We start from the raw sequence: 23,820 nt of genomic DNA, 5'->3' as shown, positions 1-23,820 counted from the left end.
GACATGGCATGTCTCTGCTTTCCTATTAAATGTTTCCCGGGCTGAGGCATGAGATCTCCCAGGCCCCTGAAACCTGAAAGGGGTCCGGAAGCCAAGGCAGCAAGGCCAGAGGGCACTGCCCGGGAAAGTGACCCACATCTGTCCCCTGAAACATCAGTTCCTCTTTCCAGGGAGATGGGAGTTGTGCAAACATGGAATTCCCACACCTTGCAGATCTCTCTTGGGTGGAGACTTCAAGAAGAGAGGGAAGAGAGGCAGTGTATGGAGAAGGGCAGGAAAGTGACACGTGTGTCCAAGTGGCGGTGAAGAAAGGGGATAACAGACATCTCCCTTTCCTATAAAATAAAAAGATGGGAACTTCACCTACCTCTGCTATTTCCTTCCCATTTCTCCTTCAGCTCAAAGAAAGGTGTGGAGCTGAGAAATGGTCCCTAACCTGCACTCGGCACTCAAGGGTTTTCTCCAGAGCAGGAGAGACCTCTTTGCTTGGCCTTTGTCTGTCCTTCATTTCATGTGAAAGAGAAATGTGTGCTTGCAGAAAGAAGCCCAGGGGCTAGGGGAACATCTTCACTCCAGAGGGTCAGGGAGCTGTGACTCCACCAGCTTCGCCTGGGTTGGTCACTGGGCCTAGAGAAACTCCAGCCCACTAGGAAGCTGGTTGTAGATGCTGGCCGTTGGGTGGCACCAGTGAGCCCTTTCCAGCCCAAGATTCCACCAGGAACCCCAAGTAAGAACCCAGTCCCTCTCCCTCAGCCTCCATTGAATGATGCTCTGTGGCCAGGCAGGTACCAAAGAATAAATGTACTGTATTAACATGAAGACTAATGACAAATGCACTGCAGTAGTAAGCACATCATAGATACATAGAATATTCTCTATATAATCTGAATATGGATATAAAATAAGTTATACTCATTTAGTTTTCCATCACAGTAGGAACATAGCATACAAAGCGACTGGTTCAGTGGCCATGAAGCAAGCCAGGGGAGAGACCATAGAGGAGGATGTAGGGCATTGAGTACAGTGGGGATTTGCCAAGGACACTGCAGAGTCCCTGGCCACCCTCTAGGGAACAAGGCCCCAGACCTCTCAAGTTAGCCTTTTGGGAATGAGCATGAGGTCCCACTTGACAAGAGACAGTGGCTGCATCTGAGCTGGGATGATTCAGGCAACTGGGTGGGAGGCAGAGCAGGGACAGGCACAAACAGCATCCAGCAGGCCAGCCCACTCTCCTGCTGGTGCTGTTGGATGTCTGTGATGCTGGGAATATGGGGCGCAGAGCCAGAAGGCACGGTTTGCTTCTGTGACACGACAGATGGCCAGACTGATAGCCCACCAAGTGCTGGCCAGCTCCTCCCTTGCCAGTCTGTCCTGGGAGGCCTCCGGGGTCCTGCATGCTTTGTTGTTCTCCATAGTTTGTTACTGGGTATCAATGCTGGGATCCTGCACACATCATAGCACAGAGAAGCGTGTGAGGGTCTGAGGCCCTGGCTTTAAATCCTCTCTCCGTCACATGTGACTTCTGTAAGTTTCAGAAGGTCGTCTAAACCGTTCTGAGGCTACTCAGCCTCTTCATCTGCAAAATGGGAAGGCTAATGCATACTCACCTGGGACATCAGTGAGGGCCACATAGAATAATGTATATAAAGTGCCTAACATAGCTCCTGGCACGCAGGAGGGGCTGGGTAAATGTGAGTCAAGTATGAACATCTAAACATCACAGGCCAGGTGAAAAGAAAATCTAACAAAATCTATGGACTAAAACCACCTTGACTGGTTTCCAGGAGACTACAGGACAGTTTCCTCACTCTTTCTATCAATTGTTTTCTCTTTTCTCTCCCACTCTGGGATTCTTTAAAATGAAATACTGGCAGAGTTCAAAGCAAGGTTTGCCAAAGAAGACAGAGGCTTAGATTAGGAAAGAACAGAGCTCCTGGGCCAATGTCTCTAGAAGAGGCTTCCTCTTTCACCTCTCCTCCCTGCAGCTGCCCCCATGCCCTCAGATCTCCTAGCTCCTGAATGGAGTTCTTATTAGGAAGCCAAAGCAGGTATGGGAAGCACAGAAAAAGAAGTGAATTGTCTACTAAAGGAAAAGTCTTTTCCATCTGCTCAGAGCCCACATGTGGAGGCACTGGGGAATCTGGAGGTGGGTGGGCCATCTGTGCGGGCAAGTGAATTGCCTCAGGTCTCATCCCTGGGGAGTGGCCGATGAGGGGGGAAGAGGGATGAAGACTCAGGCTTAGACTCTGGGGCCTGGGAGTGCTCCTGTCCTTCTACTAATCTCGAGAACTTGGAGGTGTGCCCAAACAAGTATCAGCTGCAAACGTGGGCATCATAGTCCTCTCTCACCTACAGATCTATGTCAAGATCTGCGCATGTGTGTGTGCATATGTGTTCGTGTGTGTGTGCATATGTGTTCGTGTGTATGTGTGTGTGTGGGTGTGTAGTCACTGCTCCCATCTCCTCCTCTAACACCTGCCCATCTGAATGTCCCCCCACCCCCATCACTCGGCAACTTTCCTCTTGGATGGGGGCAGGAGGTGGGCAGGCAGCTCGTTGGGCAGCTCGTGCCCCTCCAGCTTGACTTTGATGAGGTGGTTGGCCAGTGCAAACTCCTCATCATCCAGCATGCCATCCTTGTCAATGTCGGCCAGCTTCCAGATCTTTCCCAGCACACTGTTGGGCAGCTTGGAGCGCACCATCTCCTTCTTGGCATTAGCGCCTGTGATCTTGCCATCCACCGGCGACAGGGTGTAGAATATCTCGTCGTACATGGGCTTGTCCCTGGCCACCACCCACTCAGCATCATCGATACCTTCTCCAGCCCCCTCCCCATAGCCATGCCCAAAGGGGCCATGCAGGGTGCCCTCGAACGCTCCACCCTTCACCATCTGGATGGGCCGCTGTGACTCCTCCTGTCGCACTAGCACCATGAGCTGGGCAATGTCGTGGGCCAGCATGTCATCCACTACCTCCAGCAGCTTGGTCTTCAGCGGCTGGAACTTGCTAAAGTCCTGGGCCTGCAGCTGGTCCTGGAAAGAGGAGGAGAGAAGATGAAGATAGGATACAATGAAAGGAGAGCCCTCTACTTGTCACGTGCCTCCTATGAACACCAGAATGTTCATAGCCGATCCCTTTCTACAATGAAAGACATGTAACCTAGAGGCTCAGCTGCTGGACATCACGTGGTAATTGAAGGTATGAGAGAGGAGGGGAATAAAGGCCCACTGGGCTGATGATGGGATTTTTCAGGAGGGAGCAGAAGAGTTGTAGGGTCTGGGGAAGAAAGGGAAATTTAACAAGTATTGGCATGATCTATTTATTTCAATCCCCTTTAATGTCATTCCAGAGAGGAAATCATTATATTTCTCTTTAAGTCAGTTTTGGCTATTGAATCTGTCTCTTGAATGCTGTACCTCTGAGACTGGGTCATGTGGGCCTCTACTTTAATAAGGGTTACACTGTACTTGAAAATCACTGCAAACGCCTGCACTATATTAACTTGGTCACTCCCCCAGCGCCCTTCTGAGGTAGGAAAATCACATTCTATCCCCACTTAGTGAAAACAAAAACAAAAACAAAACAGGACACAGGCTACCAAAACCAAATCATAACAGAAGCCAAAGGTCATCCCCAAATTATGGTGCTTAATCAGGATGCTCATCGGAGTCACCTGAAGATAGTTTTCAAAATACAGTCATGCGCTGCATTACGATGTTTCAGTCAATGAAGGACCACACATACGACGAGGGTCCCAGAAGATAATAAGGGAGCTGGGAAATTCCTGTTGCCTAGTGACATTGTAGCCACTGTACATAACACAACACATTATGTGTTTGTGGTGATGCTGGTGTAAACAAACCCACCACGCTGCCAGTGGTATAAAAATCTAGCACACACATTTACATAGAGTACATAATACCGGATAATGATAACGACTATGTTACCGGTTTATGTAAATATTTACTATACTGTACTTTGTACTGTTATTTTAGAGTGTATTCTTTCTACTTATTTAAAAAAATGGTAACAGTAAAACAACCCCAGGCAGGCCCTTCAGGAGGAATTCCAGAAGAAGGTATTGTTATTATAGAGATGACAGCTCCATGTGTGTTACTGTCTCTGAAGACCTTCCAGTGGGACAAGATGTGGAGGCGAACACAGCGAAACTGATGATGTTGACCCTGTGTAGGCCTAGGCTAGCGTGGGTGTTTGTCTTAGTCTTTAGCATACGCAAAAATAAAAAAGTAAAAAATATTTTTTTTAAATAGAAAAAACTTATAGAAGAAGGATATAAAGAAAATATTTGTGTATGTAACGTATGTTTCAAGCTAATTGTTACTACAAAAGTCAAAAAGTTTGTAGGCCGGGCACGGTGGCTCATGCCTGTAATCCCAGCACTTTGCAAACATTGTACAAACTTCCCAGAAGTTGCAAACATTGTACAGAGGGTAAGTGCTTTGTGCTCAGCACCCACCTCCCTCTGCCCACCTAATGATTGCTACTGTGTATTAAGGGCATATAGTCTGTCTGGCTTTGTGCTAAGGGCTTTGCAAATATTATCTCACTGATGCTCACAACACCTGTATAAGGTATGATTTTGTAGCTTCAGTTTACAGATGAGGAGATGGAGGCTCACAGAGGATCCAGTCAATGTGGTGGTGTGGTTTCCTGCTTGGACCTTTGGACACAGCTCCCAGCTTTTCTTCTTGTGGCCTATGTGAATGCTACACTCAGAAAATGCTGAGACCTCAGTTTCTTCTGTAAAAAGGTAGATGCAAAATGCCTCCCTCTGAGGAGTGCTTTGGGGAAAACCGTAAGAAACCACGTGTGATGGCCACTGGCCCAAGACAGGCACCTGCAATGTGACCCAAAGATGACGAGCTCCCGTGTGCACTTCTGCCTCCCTGAAGCTTGTGTCCCAAGTTGCTCATAAGGGGGACCTCGAATGTAAACTCAAGCACTTTAAAAGCCTGGAGAACCTTGGTCAGGTGACCCATCCCCCTGCACCAGAGATGGTGGGGATGTCAAGCCTGTGGTGGCCGTGACTAGAGAAGGTCATTAATTGGAGGTGTCAGCCCCCCAACATCACGTAACACACCTGCATCACTGGGGCGGTGGGCTCTGTGTTTCTCCCCAGGCCCAGACATGGCCCCTGTTGGGCCAGTGACAGTCCAGCAGGGAGAGAAGATCCAGGGCCACCGCCTTGCCTACAGATTCTGGGCTGGGTTCTCCTTGGGGGGCTCCAAGAGTGGCCTCCTCCATACTCAGACTGCTCAGCCAGCTCTCAGGACACTGTCCCTTGTCTTAGAGCCCCTGACCCTCGCTACCTGCATCCTCTTCAGGTTGGGGAAGTCCCCAGGTGAGATCTGGTGCTCCCGCTCGATCCGGCCATAGATTTCGGCCAGGTTGTTCACCAGCTCCTTCTTCTTGTTGTCCTTCCCGAACACTGAGGGCATCTCCTTCTTCAGAGAGCTGATGATGTAGGCGTGGACCTGACAAACAGGACCAGAGAGAAGCTTTCACGTCAAGACCCTGGATGGTCCCTTCCTTCTAGGATGGCTCTCACACCATTTCTTCCCCTGCATCCCTCCTGCCTCCTCCTGCTCTTACTTCTGAAATACTTTCTACCTCTACCCTCATGCCTCCACGTTGCTTGCAGGGCTGGGCTGTTTTTCCATGTTACTCGGGCAAGGTGAGGCTGTGGGGAGCTACAGTCAAGGCAGGGTGAGGTGGTCATGTTGCTGCTGCCGAAGACAATACCAAGAGCTGACATTTGCTGAGCCTCTCTGAAGGTGCCAGACATTATGATGAGGGCTTTGAGACTCGTTATTTCACTTTATCCTCCAACAACCCCTTCATTTTACAGATGCAGACAGAGGCACAGAGAGACTAAAGGCCTTGCCAAGGCTGGGAATCCCACAGACAGGAAACAATGGAGTCAGTTCCAATCTGGCCATCTGACCTCAGAGCCTGTAACCATGGCTCCCGCACTGTCCTGCCCCTTGGTGTCACACATATGATGCAGTGGCTGCAGGACACTCTCCAGCCCAGCTGCTGAAGGCAGCAACCCTCAACTCCTGCAGCTGACCCTGAACTCTCGGCCCCTGCCCAAGTTGCCCACCTCCCAGGGGGCTGCCTCACCTTGGCCAGCCTGGCCCTTTTGATGAGGTCATTGAGCTTGCGCAGGGCAGCATTTCGGGGCAGACTCTGGATGTCCCTGAATAGGTCCTGTTCCTCAGCCTCAAAGAGCTTCCGGTTGTCAGGGATGAGGAGGGGGTGGGACCAGAAGGAGCCGATGTAGACCCGGATCACCTCTGGGGTGTTCACGATCTTCCCCAAGGACCACATGAGGGCCCCGTACACCCGCATCAGCTGCTGCGTCTCGATCTGGTCAGCTTTGTTCAGCACCACTCGCATCTTGTCCTCATGGTTCTTGAGGGCTTTGATGACTTCTGAGAACTCATCAGAGATGTCCAGTTTGTGGGCATCGAAGAGCAGAATGATGCGGTCAACCCGCTCGGCAAACCACTCAAGGACAGCTGCGAAGTCATACCCTGCCGGCAGAAGGACAATCAGGGGCTGGGGCCTTTGGGGTATAGGGTAGGGGTTTGGAGAAGCAGTCGGGTGTGGTAGAAATAACACAGTCTTGGGAGTCAGATCTAAGTTTAAGTCCTGGCCCCTACACATTTTAACTGTTTGGACTCCAGCAAATTACCCAATGTCTCATAGAATTTTTTTCATCTAAAAATACTATTAAATCCTAAAATAATATAAATACCTAATTAATAGAACTATAAAGGTTAAATACTCTTAGAATCCAGCACTTAGTAGGTGCTCAGTAAATGCTAGTCACTTTTGTTTTTTTGAGACGGAGTCTTACTCTGTCACCCAGGCTGGAGTGCAGTGGCACCGTCTCTGCTCACTGCAACCTCTGCCTCGCGGGTTCAAGCTGTTTTTCTGCCTCAGCCTCCTGAGTAGCTGGGATTACAGGAATGCGCCACCATGCCCATCTAATGTTTATATTTTTAGTAGAGATGGGTTTAATCATGTTAGCCAGGCTGAGTCTTGAATTCCCGCCTGTCTTGGCCTCCCAAAGTGCTGGGATTACAGGTGTGAGCCGCCGCTCCCAGCCAGCTACTGTGCCTGGCCTAGTAACTCTTATTAACCTCATTATTTCCATAAGACACAGCCACTATCCAGCTCCCTTATCCATGCTTGCTGTATTTAGCAGCCTGCTGGAAAAGAAAGTCTGGACACAGAGACTCAGAAATTCTTTCTAAGGTCTGGAAACAATGAAACAGTAAAAAGTAGATACTGATGATGGTTCAGACCATGCCTATCACTGGTCTGGAAGAAATCTGCAATTCTGTCATAAAATATCTTTTCTCACTCAGGCTCTGTCCTTTGTAATCAGCTGCAGCACAAAATTCCCAACTCTTGAAACCACAAGGGGTTTCTTCCTTAGGATGTGACTGGAACTCTGGCCACCTGCACCTTGGTTATCTAGCACTAAGCTGCTTGAGGTCAGACTGGTTCCAGGAGCCCCAAAGAAGTTGTTCTGCTCAATCCGCAGTAACTGTGGATTCAGTAGCAGCTGAAGCAGGAGGGTAGACCAACAGTCTGTCCATTCCCTGACACCCAGAGCCCCAGTAGGTCTTACCTCTGTGTCTCAGGCTCCTCTCACATAAAATAGGAAGACAAGAGATAAGGAAGTGGGCTCAGAGAAGTCAGGTGATTTGTCCAAGGGCACACAGCCCATGAGCAGCAGCAGTGGCCTGAGGATGGAGGTGTCAGGCTTTCCCATTCTGAGTCTGAGCAGGGTTCTCCTTCTCTCCTCCTGCTACTCCCCCATGGCATACCTCTGGCACCAAGGTAGGAGCCCTTTCTTGGCCACTAAAGTGATCAACCACCTTGGCTCCCCATAGCACAAGGGTTCCAAGGCGACACACACTGGGGACCCAAAGCTCATTGTCACCATCCAATGAGAAACCAAATCATTAGGACAAAGCCTGTCCTGCCTTACAGAGGGAGGCTAGAGACCAGGCAAGATCATCAGGCAACTGCCTTGTGAGTGAGTCAGACTTAAGAAGCTCTGACTGTCTGTAACAGGGGTCCTAACTCAGCCTGCATCAGAATCCCCCATAGGGCTTCTTAAAACCCAGATGGTTGGACTCCATCCCCAAAGTTTCTGATTCAGTAGGTCGGGCGCAGAGCATTTCTAACAAGCTCCCAGGAGATTCTGATGCTATTGGTCCAAGGGCCACGCTTTGAATACCACTGGTCCATAAAAATAACAATAGCATTCAAAAGGTGTTCAGCACTGACCTAAGTACTTTATAATCATTAATTCCTTTAATCCTCACGATGACTCTATACAGGGTCATTAGATGCTAATATCAGCCCCACTTCTCTGAGGAGTAACCAGAGATACAAACGGATAAAGGAACTTGTCTAAGGTCACCCAGCTGGTAAGCAATGGGCTGGGGACTCAAGTCCAGGAAGGCGGCCCTGGAGTCAGTGCTATGAACCACTGCACTGAGTTGGTTTTCAAAGGCTATCATTTCAGACTAAGTAGCAGGCTTCTATGGGGTGGGGGATGAGAATGAATGGAGCCAACAGAGCTAGGTTTAAAAGTCTTTCCCCACCCTGTGGCATCTAGTGAACACCCCAGTGGGGTACATATTTAGGACATGTGGAGGCACTGCCACAGGGGGTAGGGGGATGGGATCAACATGGTGGGGAAAACTTGCTGCCCTAAAGCTTCCTGGAGGACCCCTGTAATGTTTTTCTGGGGTCTGTAAGAGAATTCCAACAAAGGAAGGTCAAACCCTCCTTTGGTTACCCGGATGCCGGCACTACTCCATGTTCAACTCCTCTGTCTTTGGTAAATGAAGTGCTTCTAAGCATTCCTGTTCCCATGTGATTTTCTCCAAGATCTGTCAGCTGCTCAATTAATATACATCTCAGCTAACACACAAGTCTTCTTCCCCTGCTCCTGTGGGGGTAGATGAGGCTACGAGGAGCTTAGCAATCAATGGTCCAACTCCCTGATTTACAGATAGGGAAACTGAGGCTCAGGAAGGGGCAGAGCTGGCCCAGTATCTCCAGGTACCACCCTGAGGACAGTCCCTGCTTGGTGCATCATTGAGGGCTTGGTGTGAACTAGATTTTGCCTTCTCTTTCGAAGACAGGTGCCCTGTCTCGGCTCAGAGACAAGGCCCAGGAAACTGCTTCAGAGGCTGCTCTGCCCAGTAGGCAGGGGCACCATCAACCCTCCCTCGGAGATGTTCACACAAACTCTCTGAGGTTAAGTGACTCAGCCAATACCACCCGTGAGACACGACCCCTAGCTCTCCAACTCCAAGTTCAGCGCTTGCTGAGGACAGCAAGATGTTCATGTCATTATCTCATTTCACCCTCATGACACGCTCTGAGGCAGGCAGTGCAAGGAGTATCCTTCTCACTTTCAGGGGAGGAAACTGATGTTCAGAGAGGAGAGAGTCAAACAGCTGGCGAGTGGTGAGGCCAGATGACCCAGCTGTCAGCCATCCTGCCATTCCGCACCTGGCCGCTCCCTGCCTCCCTCTCTCCTTCCCTCCCTGGCACGAGGGCCCAGCCAGCTCCTCACTGGAGCCTGGGAGCCCTTAGCATTCCCACTCCAGGTGAAGCCTGTAGCCTGCACTGCACTATTCCCCTCTTTCCTACATTCCTCTGTCCCTCCTCCCCTCCCCAGGGGTGGCTCCAGCCTATTTTTATCTTCCCTTCAGCACAGCCCATGGCAAGGCTACTGTCACCTCCCAAAGGCAGTCCCTCAGAGCTGTGGGTGGGGAGGGGCAAGAGGGCTAAGAAAATCAGGGCAGCCTGAGCCCCCTGCCCCAACCCCCACCTCTGTAAACAGCTCACAGCAGGAGGGCAGCAGGGCCCCTCCACAACTCCCTGCCAGGCCTCTGGCCTTCTGCTGCTCCTTATTCCCCAATCTGGATTCCAGCTGTGGCAGTGCAGGCCGAAGGAGGAGCTGCTGGGAGGGCTAAGACTGAGCTGCAGCTCCATCTCACCTGTCCAGCAAATCTCAGCCCCAACACATTGGCTCAATGGCTCAGAACAGGCTAAGGCAGCCAGGGCAGCCAGTGTTGAGTCCTATGCTGACAAGGTAATGGAGGTTTATAGAGGGTGAGAGACAGGCCCAAGGCCATGCAATGCTGAGGGTCAGAGCCAAGACTTGAACTTCAAATTCAACTCTTGCACTGTAGTCATGCCTGCACTAGGCTGGGGTAAACAAAGGCACCAGAGAAGCTGCAGAGAAGAGAAGAGGCTCTGTCCCTGCAACTTTGCTGCAATCCCTGGTGACACTAGCGATGTAAGAGAAGGCTGTGTCTGCAAAGGTTGAGGGGCAGCAACACGTCCATGCTGCCAGAACAGGATAGACCCCTGCTCACCCCTGTCCCTGCCCTTGGTCGTCTTGTAGCATCATGCATGCTCCTGTTCTGCTCTTCAGCTCACTGAAATCATCCTCACTGCACCGGGAGCTGGGCAGGGCAAGGGCAGCACCTCACCCTTCTGGGCTTCCCCTGCACCCAGCATGGTGTGTGGCACACAGCAGGTGCACTATCAGTATCTGCTGAACGGAACTGAAATGGGAGCCCTGTTCCACGTTTTGCATCTGGGAGACAGTAAATGAGTAATCTCTGGGCCTCAGTTTTATGCTCGAGGAACCAGTGACTCAGTCATAGGGTTATTGTGAGGATCTAAACAAATCAGAGGATGCAGGTGAAACTGCCGAGCTGTGACCTTGGCTGTTCTTACTGCCCTGCTGTTTTTTATAAAGCACTCCTTCTAAGCCCTAGTTTCTATGAGATGGGATGTGCTCTGCAGGGGACACCAGAGGAGCACTGGCCTGGGTGAGCCCACCTCTCGTTTCTGCTTAGCCACTGACTTACTGTGTGTCCTTGCGCAAGCAGTCTCCCCTCTCTAGCCCTCTGTCTCTTTGCCTGTCAAATCAGGGGATTGAGCTGGACAACCTCTGAGCTTCCTTTCTCGGTCCCCAATTCTCTGCATCTGAGACCAGAGGTGTGAGGGTGGGGAGTACAGTAGGATGGATGGAGATTAGATACAAGGAACCCTTTGCAGGCACAGCAAGAGAAAGAAGCTGCAGACTGCTGTCTTATAGTCCTCGGGCATGCCTGTGTGAAGTCTGCCTCTGCCCGAGGACAGGCCAAGGGCTTCTGGGAACTCTTTCTATGATTTTTATAAGCAGAGGCCTCCTACTTGCTCTGGCAAGCTGCTATCCAATTACAGACTCAGTAATGCCAGAAGCTTCCAGCCAGGTGCGGCGGTGAAGACCATGACCATCAAGCAATGAATGACTCCATGGGTTCCTCTGAAGCTCAACCTCCCTGCTCCTGGCTAACCCTGAGACTGTGTCACCTGTAGGGTGGATATTTAGTTGTTCACTTGGCCTGGACTTAGGAGAAGATCTAGGAATGGTGGTATCTCAAAGGTATGGACTGGACCCAGTAAGAAAAAGAGTACGGTAGAGGATTAGCTTTCTCATTTATTTGGCAAATCTGAACCTCAGTTTTCTCAGCTGCAAAATGGGGATAACAAATGACTGAATGAGGGGTCTGTGGTAGAGCTGAATCAGGGCTCTGTGGTAGAGCCGTGGCAACATGATCTGACAGCAGAGACTCTGCCTCAGCAGCTGTGGTGAGCACCATGGCCCGTGACAGGCCCCCTTCCCCTCTCTGATCCCAGCAATGGCTCTGAGCCCCACAACAGTAGCTCTTGAGCACCTGCGGCAGCCCAAGGGTTCATGAAATATGGACTAGTGAGTTGGGGGAGATTCAAGCGCTGAGAGACAGAGCAGAGAAGCTGCCCTTCCTGGACTTCATAGCACAAGTCTGCTGGCTCTAAGAGGTCTAGTCAGCCAGCTCTGGGCCTGGAGACTGGGCAGCCTGCAGGGATCTGTGGTCTCCTCCAACCCGAGGCTCCAGAGGACTGGAAAGAAAGCACTTTGAAGTAATGCCAGGCAGGAGGAAATCGATCAGACAAATGCAGTAAAGAAAGCCACCCCTTCATCACCCGCTGGCTTCCTTTGTGGTCTGACATGCAGTGCCGGGGCCCTCACAGGGCAGCACACTTCTTTGGGTTTCCAGCCAAATGATCTCATTTGCTCTTCGTAATTCTCTGTATTCCAGGAGGTAAGTAGGGCATACACATCTTACAGGACGGAAAGGGAATCTGGACACAAAGAGATTAAGGGGCTTGCCCAAGCTCACACAGCCAGGTGGTGGCAAACTCAGGTCTGGAACCCAGCTCCTTGACTTGCAGCCCATGTTCTCTTTCTATAATAGCTCACAGCCATGTGAGCCTGAAGCTCAGAGGCCGGGCCCTCAAACCAGGCACGTACTTGTGGTGGGTACATACAAAAACCCCATCCTTCCCCCCAAAAACCTCTGTCAAGATTTAAAGACATTTGAGCAAAAGAGGAATAACAAGGCATCAATTTCCAAAATATGGGAAGAGTTTGGCTGACAATGGGGAAGAAATGCCACATTAGATGTTTCCCAGAAGCAACAGCAAAGAGCGGCCCGAGCAGATGGTCGGCAAGGCCGTTTGAAGGGCGTCAGGCTGCTCTGCCCAGGCACGGGAGTGCCCACACAGGTGTGCCTGCACCAGCACGTAGTCTGGGAAGATCCGGAGGCCTTTAAGAGCACGCTCTGCTCCAATGAGGGTGCCCTGGACGGGCTAGGAATTTGAGGCTGCAAGGATGAGCCCAGATCTGCCAAGGTCTGAGCCCTAAAGACCCCTAGAGGAAACTTGGAGATGAGAGGTTTGCCCTCATTCCTACCTGCTGCGCTCTTCCCGGGCAGGTGATGATAATGTGCTGAGAAGCCACTGGACCAGGAATAGGGAGACCAGAGTTCCCAATCTAGGTGTGTGATCTGGGCAAATTTTCAAGCTGCTCTGGCCCTACTGAGCTCACCTGTGCGGGAAGGGGCCTGTGAGGAGGAGGTTCAAGCTGTGCAGTCTGTGATGTGAGCACAAAGCCCTGCCCTGCTTTCCTAAGGTGGTGCCTGTGGGGATTTCTAGCTGGGAAGCAGCCAGGAAATGTGGTTCCTAAGCTGAAGACACTCAGCCTTCTGGAGCCCTCCCACTCCTCCTGCATCCTCACTTCTTCCCAGTAATGAGCCAGGGCCGGGGCACATCCTGCCACTTCCAGGAACCACCTCCCTGCCTGCCTCCCCTGCCCACCCCAACGCATCTGCATCCAGAGACAAGTGCTGGCCCAGGACCTCCTAGAATCAGCTTTCCGGGCACCCCACCCTTCTTCCTACAAGACACACCGCGCCCCAGGCCCAGTAGAGGGTCCACACCCTCAGCAAGGATGACCCTTTGCCACCCTAGTCCAGTCTGGGGCCCGAATGCTCCTTCCTGTGAAGCCTGAGGTCTTGGAGCCCTCAGAAGCAGCTCACTTTGCAGAACAGGCAGTCTAATGTGGCCAGTCGGGGTCTCTGTGCTGACTTGATAACCATGCCCCTTTTTATCTGCTGAGACACAGCCCTGCGCCAGGTATGAGGCTCAGTGAGCAGAAGGTGGGCTGAATTTCAGGCTCTAGACACCTTCGTGCAGGACATAGTTGGCAGGACTATCCCAGGGAGCAAGGGTGTCTGGTCCTGGCTTGGGCTGGCTGGAGTAAGACGAGAGGCACCCAGTTTGCTCTGTGGCCAAACCCAGAGCTCTTGGAGCCCCAGGCAAGAAGCCATGAGAAAGCAACTTTGGTTCTATGCACATATTTGTGTGTGTGTGTGTGTGTGTGTGTGTGTGTGTGTGTGTGCGCGCGCGTTGGGGGGGGTGCTGTTGGGAAGACGGGAGTCGTGTATATGTGCGGGGTATGTGTGATGAGTGTGTGTGCATGTGTAAGTGTGGGTGTGTGTGTAAATGGAGGTATGGGTAGGGGAGGGTCTATGTGTGTCAGTTGAAACTGGAACCATGTGTTCTAAGGCCAATTGTGAGAAAGAAAGGGGTGGGGCTCTGCACCCTGGAAACTTTCCTCGTTTGGGGTACCACAGATAACTGAGGGTGTCTGACGCCCTTCCCCCAACTGTCCTGGTCTCCTCAGGGTGCTGAGGTCAGCACGGCCCCAGGCACCAGCAGCCCAGTTCCTAGTTCTTGTTTTTAACACAGGCTGCTTTTGCCAACAGCTGCATTGACAGTCTGGACTCAGGAAAGCAGAAAACAGACTGGCCTGCAAAGCCACTCCTGGGCCCATCACTTCTCCCAGAGGTAGGGGGACCTGGTGCTTAGTCAATGCGGGGTGGGAGGCATTAGGAAGTGCAGGCAAGAACACCAAGGACCTGATTTGCTTAAGGCAGTCACTGAGGTCCAAAGACAAAGGCAGGAGAGAGGTAGTGAAACCCCGTCTCTACTAAAAATACAAAAATTAGCTGGGTGTGGTGACACACCTGTAGTCCCAGCTACTCGGGAGGCTGAGGCAGGAGAATCGCTTGAACTTGGGAGGTGGATGTTGCAGTGAGCCGATATCGCTACACTGCATTCCAGCCTGGAGACAGTCAAAAAAAAAAAAAAAAAAAAAAAAAACAAAAAAAACAGAAATAGGAAAAGAAGGGAATAGGATAGGAACTGAGGAAGGCAGGAGTCCCTGGGAACCAGCCTTCCACAAACAAGTGCACAGGCTGTGCACTGCACAACTACAAGGGAAACCATTCACACAGATTACTCTGGATTGTATGATAGGTAGGGCCAACTGACAAGGAGGGAGGGAGGAAGGTAGCTCATGGTGATCCAGACCCAGGGCTATGGCCCGTGTTTTCATACGGTCTATGGACCTCACAAGAAGGCTGTGGGATGCATATCATTACCCCTTGTTACACATGGGGACACTGAAAATGTGACCTGTTGAGACACACAGAGGTTCTAAAGCCCAGAACTCTGAACTCCTAGTACAGTGTCCTTGGAAACCGCAGAGGCTGGAGTCCTCTCTGGACCTGCTGGTCAGGCTGCACCGACCTTGCAGGTATACATGTGCACATCCCCCAGGGAGTTCACCCTGGGAAGGGATGGCTTTCCTCAGCCTTCCTGGAGGAGTCCTGAGCTGCCTGAGTGAAACAGCAAATCCCTTTCAGTCCTAAACGCAGGGTGAACCCCAGATGAACCACTTGGAGATGGGAATAGGTGGGTTAGGAGCAGGGGGGTGCTCAGGGAAACAAACCAAAGCAAGACAGAGAAACCACCTGTGCTGTCGCTCCACAGGGCCCTGAACAGGGAGCCAGGTGCTTACAGTGTGCGTGCGGGCTGGAAGGAGGGAGGCTCAGACATCCCTATTTTCCCAGGCCAGGGGTTCCAGCTCACTATCATCTCTACAATACAGCCCAAAGATAGGGAGCCAGGGGATCAAGTCTTCCAAGACCCCCTTCCCAGGGTACACTGTGATATCCCAGAATTCACAGGCCACTAATTACAGGAACTGCTAATACAGTTTCCCAAGTACCTCCTGACTCAGCTGCTTCATTTCCCCTCTTCTTCCTAAGTCTCACCTTCTAAGCAAAGCAAGAGGTAGTGAGGAGGGAGGTCAGGGCTTTCCTGCTCAGGATGTTCAGCCTCCCCTCTCCCTCCCACCTGTGACAGGATGAGGACTCCAGGCTGTGTCTTCCCTGGAGGGCTGACTGGGGTTAACCTGGCCCTTGAGCAGACTGCTGACCTGGACAGCTTCTCTCACTGTCTTCCCTCTGCACTCCCAGCCAGGGCAGGCTTGGTAGCTCACACACAGCCATAGTGTAGCCCCAAAGAGCTGAGCCTGGCCCTGCATCACATGCCTGCCCTCATCAGAAAAGAGCTGCTCTCTGCAGAGAGGACACCAAGGCAGCTCACAAGGGCACTGGACAGAAGCCCAGGTCTGGCACTAGTGGCCTGCACCTGGGCCAAGGGCCTGCACCACTTGGGCCTGGTCAATACACAGCTGCAGGAGCACTGGCCTGTCACACCATGAGGCTGTGACCTCTCCTCTGAGGGGTCTGAGGTGAACAGTGCTGGCCTGGGCAGGCCATGCTCTTGCAGAAAGAGCAAAGGTTTCTGGGACCCACTATGGTGGCACAGACATGGCAGGGTGGATCTGTGTCCCAGCCGGAGCCACATAGCACAGAGGGTAAAGGCACATGCAGACAGTCACCTACCTAGGTCCATTCAGGCAAGAGTTCTAGCTGCTTCCCAGAGATCCCCAGTGGTTCAAAATCCTCCCTTACCCAGAGTCTGACTTCTGAGTGCTGATGTGGCTCCAGCCCTGGCAACTAGCTCCAATATTGGGGTGGATGTGGCATCATCTGATTTTCTTGTCGGAGATACAACACATGGCACAGAAAGGGTAGGGGGCTATGCAGGACACTCAGCAAACTGTGGCAGGACAGGCTGGGGGTGGGGCCCAGAGCAGTTGTTTTAGCTTTTGACAGCATCTGCCTAGCATTTCAGAGTTAGAAAAAAGAAAACAGGCTGGGTGCGGTGGTTCCCGACTGTAATCCCAGCACTTTGGGAGGCCAAGGTGGGCGGATCACAAGGTCAGATCGAGACCATTCTGGCCAACATGGTAAAATTCCATCTCTACTAAAAATACAAAAAATTAGCTGGTGTGTGGTGGTGCATGCCTGTAATCCCAGCTACTCGGGAGGCTGAGACAGGAGAATCGCTTGAACCCAGGAGGCAGAGGTTACGGTGAGCCGAGATTGTGCCACTGCACTCCAGCCTGACAACAGAGTGAGACTCTGTTTCAAAAAAAAAAAAGAAAACAACGATGATGATGATGATGATCTATAATACCTCATGGTTACTAGGTGCTTGCTATGTGCCAGCCAGAAGAGGCTTTTCATCTAAAGCATTTCTTTTAATCTTCAAACAACTCTATAAGATGGATAGTACTATTCCCACCCCACCTGCACCCGCCACCCCACACCATTTTTCTGATAAAGTAACTGAAATAAAGAAACCTGCTGAAGATCACTGTGCTGGAAGTGGCAGAGGCAGGCTTAGAACCCTGCCAGCCTGACTCCAGAGTTCTGTCTTCTAACCACCACACCAGGCGACCTCCTTTAATGAGCAATTACCCCGTGTTTTTCTGGAGTGAACAGTTTTCGAAGTGCTTTCACTACTTGATTCCCTCCTCTTATGACCCAGATCACTGACACCATTGAGCTGAATTTCTCTGTATGCCTTTGGCTGCCCTGCAGAGCTGCAAGCTCCCCAGGAACTTAAGAAGCAAGCCAGGGTCAGGGCCATAGAAGGTGCCTCTTGTAGCATGAATAAACCCAATGAGGTGAGGCTCATATTGATGTCTTCATTTTACAGATGAGAAGACTGAGGCCAGCTGTCTCCTGAGCTACAGCGGACCTAAATTCCTCTCCTGACCCCTGCCTAGGACTGCCCCAGGTAAAACGATCCCATACAGCACAGGAGAAGTGCTGGTTCGCCAAGGTACAGCATAGCCCTGGGTGCTTCTCTTCTGGTACGTAAGAGAGTGAACATGCCAGAACCATGGAGCCCATAGCCAACACCCCTCAGGCAGGCTGCTTACCACGGCTGATCCTCTGCTTCTCCCCGGAGAGGATCCCTGGTGTGTCGATGACGCTGATGCTCTCCAGCACAGGGTTGGGTAGCTGGGCACACACGAACCTGCATGGGCAGAGGAAACCTGAGTGAGTACTTGCCCGCCTTTTGTGACCCAGCCCCATGACTCCAACTACCTGTCTTGTCTCTCTCAGGTGAGCTGCAGGTGCATCCTGAAACGTTCAGTTCACCATAGGCTTGCCCAGTTCAGGGCGTGGCTGACAGCTGACCCAGGGCTGAACCCCAGTTCTCCTGCCTCTCCCCACATCCAGTGTTAGAGTGCCCTGCACCCGGGTGTGTTTGGTAAAATGCTTTGTGACCAGCAGGGCTATTCCATAGCAACATCCCATCTTCATGTGTCATCAAAGCCGGGGTCTAATTCTTATGGCCCCAAGTCCTTAGTTTGTCCTTGGTCAGCTATCTCCCTTCCTTGAGTAACTCCACTTAGCTTGGCCCTTTCTAGGAACCTCAGCATTTTTAGATAGTCAATGAGAAGACACCCTGCCTGGTCTTCATATGAGCCTCTAGGGACTAGCAGGGCAGGAGGGACTTCAAGGATCTGTCCCAAGCCATCACTGCACAGAGTCAGGGTCTGAGGATCCTCCTTCTGATTTGATCCTCGTGGGCAAAGTGGCTGTGCTTCCCTGTAGATGTCCTCATTTGTACATAGAGTATCATTCAACAGTAACTGAAGCCCTACTCTGTGCAAGATAGCAGGCTGGGTGCCATGGCCAGAGGATTACAAGCCTGGCTGGCTTAAAATGCAGACTCCCAGGAGGCAGGCCAGAATCCCAGCCCCAAAAGTAGATCTCACTCAGGATCTATGCTTTGAGGAAGCTCCCTGGATGATTGTGAGGCAGCCATGGTTCATGCTTGCCAAATCCTGCTGTGGGGGACACTAAGATGTCCAGACCTCGATCCCTGTCTCCAAGGAGCACAGCCTGGTGCAGGACAGGAGGCCTACACATGGACAACCAGAATACACAGTGCAATGGGACCAGCACCCTGAGAGAAGTCAGATGAAGTGTTTGGAAAATTCAAAGCAGAAGAAATGGCTTCCAGGGAGGGCTTCCTGGAGGAGTAGGCACTGGAGCTGGCCTTGAAGAATGGGAGCCACCCAGGAACATTTATCTGGACATCTAAAGGCCAAACATCTTTATTAGGATAGCAGTCAGGTGTTATTCAAGAGAAGCGAGGGAAGGGGAGCAAACAAGGGGTGTGAAATAAGACCAGTCAGCAGCGCAGAGACAAGAACCTGGAAATCTAAAAGGTGCAGCACCTTGTGCGGACTGCAGTGAAGCCGGTGGCACATGCAAGAGGGCTCCCATCATCCCTGTTGTCGTTTCAATGGACATGGCTGGCAGACCCCCAGCCAACCTAAACATCCACCACTTTAGCTGCTGCATGCTCCTGGAGAAAATCTCAGAACCTCATGATTTCATAGGTGCCTGCAGTAAGCCACGTTCTTTCATCGTTCTTCTATGGCGATGCATATTTTCTCTCTCTTTCTCTCTTCAGTATTTTCTGCTGGGAATGTCCTCTTTTTTTTACATTTTTGGTGTCACTTCACTCATTAATGTCAGGGTCAAATGGCAACTTTCCCACAAAGGCCTCGTCAGCCCTGCTCTTCCTCTTGCCTGGGTTTTCACTGGCTCTCTCCAAGCCTGTGTCCACTGGACTGGATCAGCCTTATACTCCCCCACAAAACAGAGCCCAAGGCCGCTAGGGGCCTGGTGTCTGTTGAAATAAAACATGAATTCTATCCCTTAGCAAGGCACCTGGGAGGGAGGCAGGAGACACAGGCCCTCCTGTGGCCACATTTCTTTCCTTGTCAATGTCTGCTCTCCAGGCCAGACACGAGGTCACTCTGGAAATGCAGGATCTTGCCTGGGTCACCTTCATTTTATTCATTGAAATCACAAATATAGAGAGAGATTCCTGACCCCTTAATAGTATCACATTTTGGCCGGGCGCGGTGGCTCAAGCCTGTAATCCCAGCACTTTGGGAGGCCGAGGCGGGCGGATCACGAGGTCGGGAGATCGAGACCATCCTGGCTAACACGGTGAAACCCCGTCTCTACTAAAACTACAAAAAACTAGCCGGGCGAGGTGGCGGGCGCCTGTAGTCCCAGCTACTCGGGAGGCTGAGGCGGGAGAATGGCGTGAACCCGGGAGGCGGAGCTTGCAGTGAGCTGAGATCCGGCCACTGCACTCCAGCCCGGGTGACAGGGCGAGACTCCGTCAAAAAAAAAAAAAAAAAAAAAAAATAGTATCACCTTTTATGTGCATGTTACTTGTTTCACAACACCTTCCTACATATTTTCTACATACTTTTTTTTTGTAAAATACATGCACATGGTAACAAACAAACAAACAAACAAACAAAAAACAACCAAAACATGGTCCAGCAAGGCATAAAATGAAATAGGATGGTGTTCTTCTCCATCTTTCTGCCCTGCTCAATTCCACTCCCTAAAAGGAACCACTGTAAGCCGGTTACAGGCTCACACCTGTAAACCCAGCACTTTGGGAGGCCAAGGTGGGTGGATCACTTGAGGCCAGGAGTTCGTGACCAGCCTGGCCAACATGGTGAAACCCTGTCTCTATTAAAAGTACAAAAATTAGCCGGGCGTGGTGGCACATGCCTGTAACCCCAGCTATTCAGGAGGCTGAGGTGGGCAAATTGCTTGAACCCAGGAGGCGGAGGCTACAGTGAGCTGAGATCACGCCACTGCACTTCAGTCTGGGCAACAGAGCAAGACCTCATCTCAAAAAAAAAAAAAAAAAAGTAACCACTCTAAAGAATTATATATTTTTTCCTTTCTCTCTCAAATTTTCTTCACACAACATTTGCAGGATTAGATTATGGCAATTTACATTTTATGACTTTCTAGATGAAGATAATAATATTCAAAGAGGCGTCTTTACTTAAAGTAAACCACCCCCACCCAACCTCACCCACACCTCCTGGTTTCAATAAATTTAACAATGGAGTTAATGAGACTTGCTGGGTTTGATTAATGACATAAGGGTGCTCAGCTTTCAGGAATACACCCAGCATCTGATGGCAATCTCTTAAATTCTGTTATCATAATAGGCTATACGCTATTACATATAATACAATACACGATATCATTATAAGCACAATTATCCCAAAACGGCATTATTCACTAAACCTGTACTCCTCTTTTGTGATGAGCCCAGTTTCCTCTTGTCTCTCCCTGGCTTTTCCCTCCTCTCCCCTGGGGTCTAGCTCCTCCTCTCTGCCTTCAGATAGGACAATGCTCCTCAGCTGACTCACCAGCATTGCAAACTCAACCTGTCCAAAATCAAATTCATTGCCTACCCCCTTGCTCAGATATCCCTGCTTCTCTTCAGCTCTGGCGATTCATTCTCCTGAATCATGCTCATCCCACCCCCTCCATTTCTGCATTTTAGCATTTTGGGCATCCAGGACCTCTTTACTCAGTTCCAGGTATGAGAGACACCCCTGGACTCCAGGACGCCTGCCCCACTGCACCTTACCACCACGACCTCCTCATTCTTCTAAGACTGACGCTCGGCTTCGCTTCCCAGGTGTATGAGAGGACCCCCTGGATTCAGACGCCGCCCCACTACCCTTACCACTCACGACCTCCTCTTCATTCCTAAAACGGACCTTAGCTCATTCCCGACATAAACCAAACCCCATGCCTGGGCTCTCTGCCGGCCAAGTTCCTGAGATTTCTCAGCATGGGTGCCTTCCTTTGCTTCCGTACCTCTGGTGCACACCTTGGCCACTCACAATTCCACATTTTCATCATGTGGTTGTTTCCCTGTTCCCCTCTCAGACTGTTATTGACTCCATGCCACTGTAAGAAGGTCAGAAACAAGTTCATAGGTTTATAAAAAAATATTATTTGGGGCTGGCACGGGGGCTCACACCTGCAATCCCAGCACTTTGGGAGGCAAGCAGGTGGATCACCTGAGGTGGGAGTTTGAACCACCGACCAATATGGAGAACCCTGTACTCTATTAAAAAAAAATAAAAAATACAAAATTAGTCAGGCATGGTGGCACATTGCCTTTAATCCCAGCTACTCGGGAGGCTGAGGCGGGAGAATGCTTGGAATCTGGGAGGCAGAGGTTGCAATGAGCCGAGATCACGCCATTGCACTCCAGCTTGGGGCAACAAGAGCTGAAACTCCGTCTCACCAAAAAAAAAAGAAAAATATATATATATATATATACACCCAACAATATACTATACATATATATATACATCATATACATATATATATATATATATATATATGTATATATATTTGGAATAGGAGACATCAAGAATCCTTTGGGCAATGAGCCTCACCTTCCACAACTGAAAAATGGCCACAGCAGATGCCTATTCCATTCACTAAACAATTAAGGAATCAAATGAAACAAGACATAACACTATCACTAACTAACCTGTGGGTTACTATGTGCCAGGCACGAAGTGTTTTCTGTTCACTGTCCCACTTATTTCTCCTTTAACTCCTACTATCCTATTTTACAGATGGGAAAATTAAGAAACAAAGAAGTTTTGTAACTTGTTCAAGAGCCACAGTATTAGGCAGGATTTGAACCCAGGTCTATCTGAAGGCAAAGCCCGTATTCATTACCTCTACTCTAAACACCTCCAAGTAGAAAAAGTAGTTTTAAAATTATTTTCAAAGTATTTACCATGCACATATGAAACTGGATTTATAAGTGTAATAAGTGTGAGCAGAGGAACAGCCTGCATTCTGGTTAAACAGAATAATTAATGCGAAGGCCCAGATTAGTTTGCCAAGCATTCCTAGAGCTTTCTCCATTCAAATCATCATGATGATCTTGGTATCTGCAAGGCTGAACTTGTTCTGGGGGAAGAGAGGTGACCTGTGCAAGCTCATTTAATTTAGTAGAAGAGTCAGTGCTCAAACCCAAGGCTTTCCTCTGAAGTCTGGGTTCTTCCCACCAGGTAGAAAAAATATCCGTGAACAGAAAAGAACCTTCGTCTGCCTCCTTCCAGTTGGATGCAAATCCCAGCCACTGCACGTTTAGGCAAATGCTGGGAACTATATGGAGCATCCTCCTCCACTTTTACTAGGGGTAGGTGCAGGGTAGGGGAGTGTGACCTAAGTCAATGCTGTATCCTTCCTTGCTCCCTGATAAGGAGGAATCAGCCCAGCATTTGCAGCTGCTGCATCTCACAACTGACTCAGTTACACTCTCAGCAAGCAAGGGACAATCTAGGTATGGAAAGATTGACAGGAGACTCTAGGCACCAAGCCTCCCAAGACCCTGCCTATTGTTCTTTCACCCCCCATACTCCAAGAATAAGAAAAGAGAGCACCCAAAAGTGTTGTGTTCCCCTCCACGCTCACCTGTTCAAGAAGGCATTGCCAAAGGCGTTGAGTTTCCTGAAGGGTTTCTTGGGATCCACCACCAGGGCGTTCCCAGGGATGATCCCCTCCATGTCTCCCTGCATCACCGCAATGAAGGAGTCTGTGGTGGGCTCGGGCCCAATCCTCATGCCTGGGAAGTCCTGTTCCAGCAGGTACCTAGCAAGAAGGAGCACAGTCCTAATGCAGGCATTTTGCTCAAAGACCAACACGGCATGTCTACTATAAGGCAGACAACATGCGAGTCACAGGGGAGGGCAGAGCCACAGCAGCAGGATCTCATGGCCGGGAGAAATGCCTGTTAGATAATGAGTCCAAAGAACTTTGTAAAGCAGGTAAAATTTCAGCTGAACTTAAAATATTCTGTTTTTTGGTCCTTATCTTTTTCCCTTTCTCAATTAGTTGGGGCTGGTGGGCGGGGTGGAAGGAGCAAGGTTTAGGCTCAGAAACAAAGCATGGATTGAAACGATTCTTACACAGAGTATTACAGACTCCATAACTGAAGGTAATCTGCTGAAGCACCCACACAAAGGCATGGTTAGAACTAAACTTTCCATAGACTCTGCTGGCTTTTCATAGGTCTTTATTTAACTGGTTCTTTAATATAAAAATAGCTCATATGTGATACAAAATACAAACAATATAAAAGGTACACTATGAAAAATGAATCTCTGGCCGGGCACTGTGGCCCACGCCTGTAATCTCAGCACTTTGGGAGGCCGAGGCAGGCGGATCATAAGGTCAGGAGTTCAAGACCAGCCTGGCCAACATGGTGAAACCCCGTCCCTACTAAAAATACAAAAAT

General features: G+C 50.3%; 1 protein-coding gene across 2 annotated transcripts in view; it reads right to left on the bottom strand.

The window, feature by feature from the left end:
* Nucleotides 1-786: 786 nt before the first annotated feature.
* EHD3 (EH domain containing 3) overlaps nt 787-23,820 on the bottom strand; it is a 34,022-nt gene continuing 10,988 nt past the window's right edge. Inside the window, exons 2-7 of one of the 2 annotated variants that reach the window (XM_017854215.1) lie at nt 22,998-23,174; nt 17,582-17,679; nt 6,145-6,557; nt 5,331-5,495; nt 2,521-3,032; nt 787-1,443 (exon numbers count right to left, since the gene is read on the bottom strand). In XM_017854215.1, the coding sequence (XP_017709704.1) occupies nt 1,095-1,443; nt 2,521-3,032; nt 5,331-5,495; nt 6,145-6,557; nt 17,582-17,679; nt 22,998-23,174 (1,714 nt within the window). In that variant the 3' untranslated portion in view covers nt 787-1,094. Of the gene's footprint in view, nt 3,033-5,330; nt 5,496-6,144; nt 6,558-17,581; nt 17,680-22,997; nt 23,175-23,820 lie in introns of both variants that reach the window. The other variant, XM_017854216.1, reaches the window with a different exon arrangement.

The sequence above is a fragment of the Rhinopithecus bieti genome, unplaced genomic scaffold (genome assembly GCF_001698545.2).
Source record: "Rhinopithecus bieti isolate Rb0 unplaced genomic scaffold, ASM169854v2 scaffold_37555, whole genome shotgun sequence".
In the NCBI taxonomy this organism is placed as follows: domain Eukaryota; kingdom Metazoa; phylum Chordata; class Mammalia; order Primates; family Cercopithecidae; genus Rhinopithecus; species Rhinopithecus bieti.
This window is presented reverse-complemented; position numbering and strand designations above follow the sequence as displayed.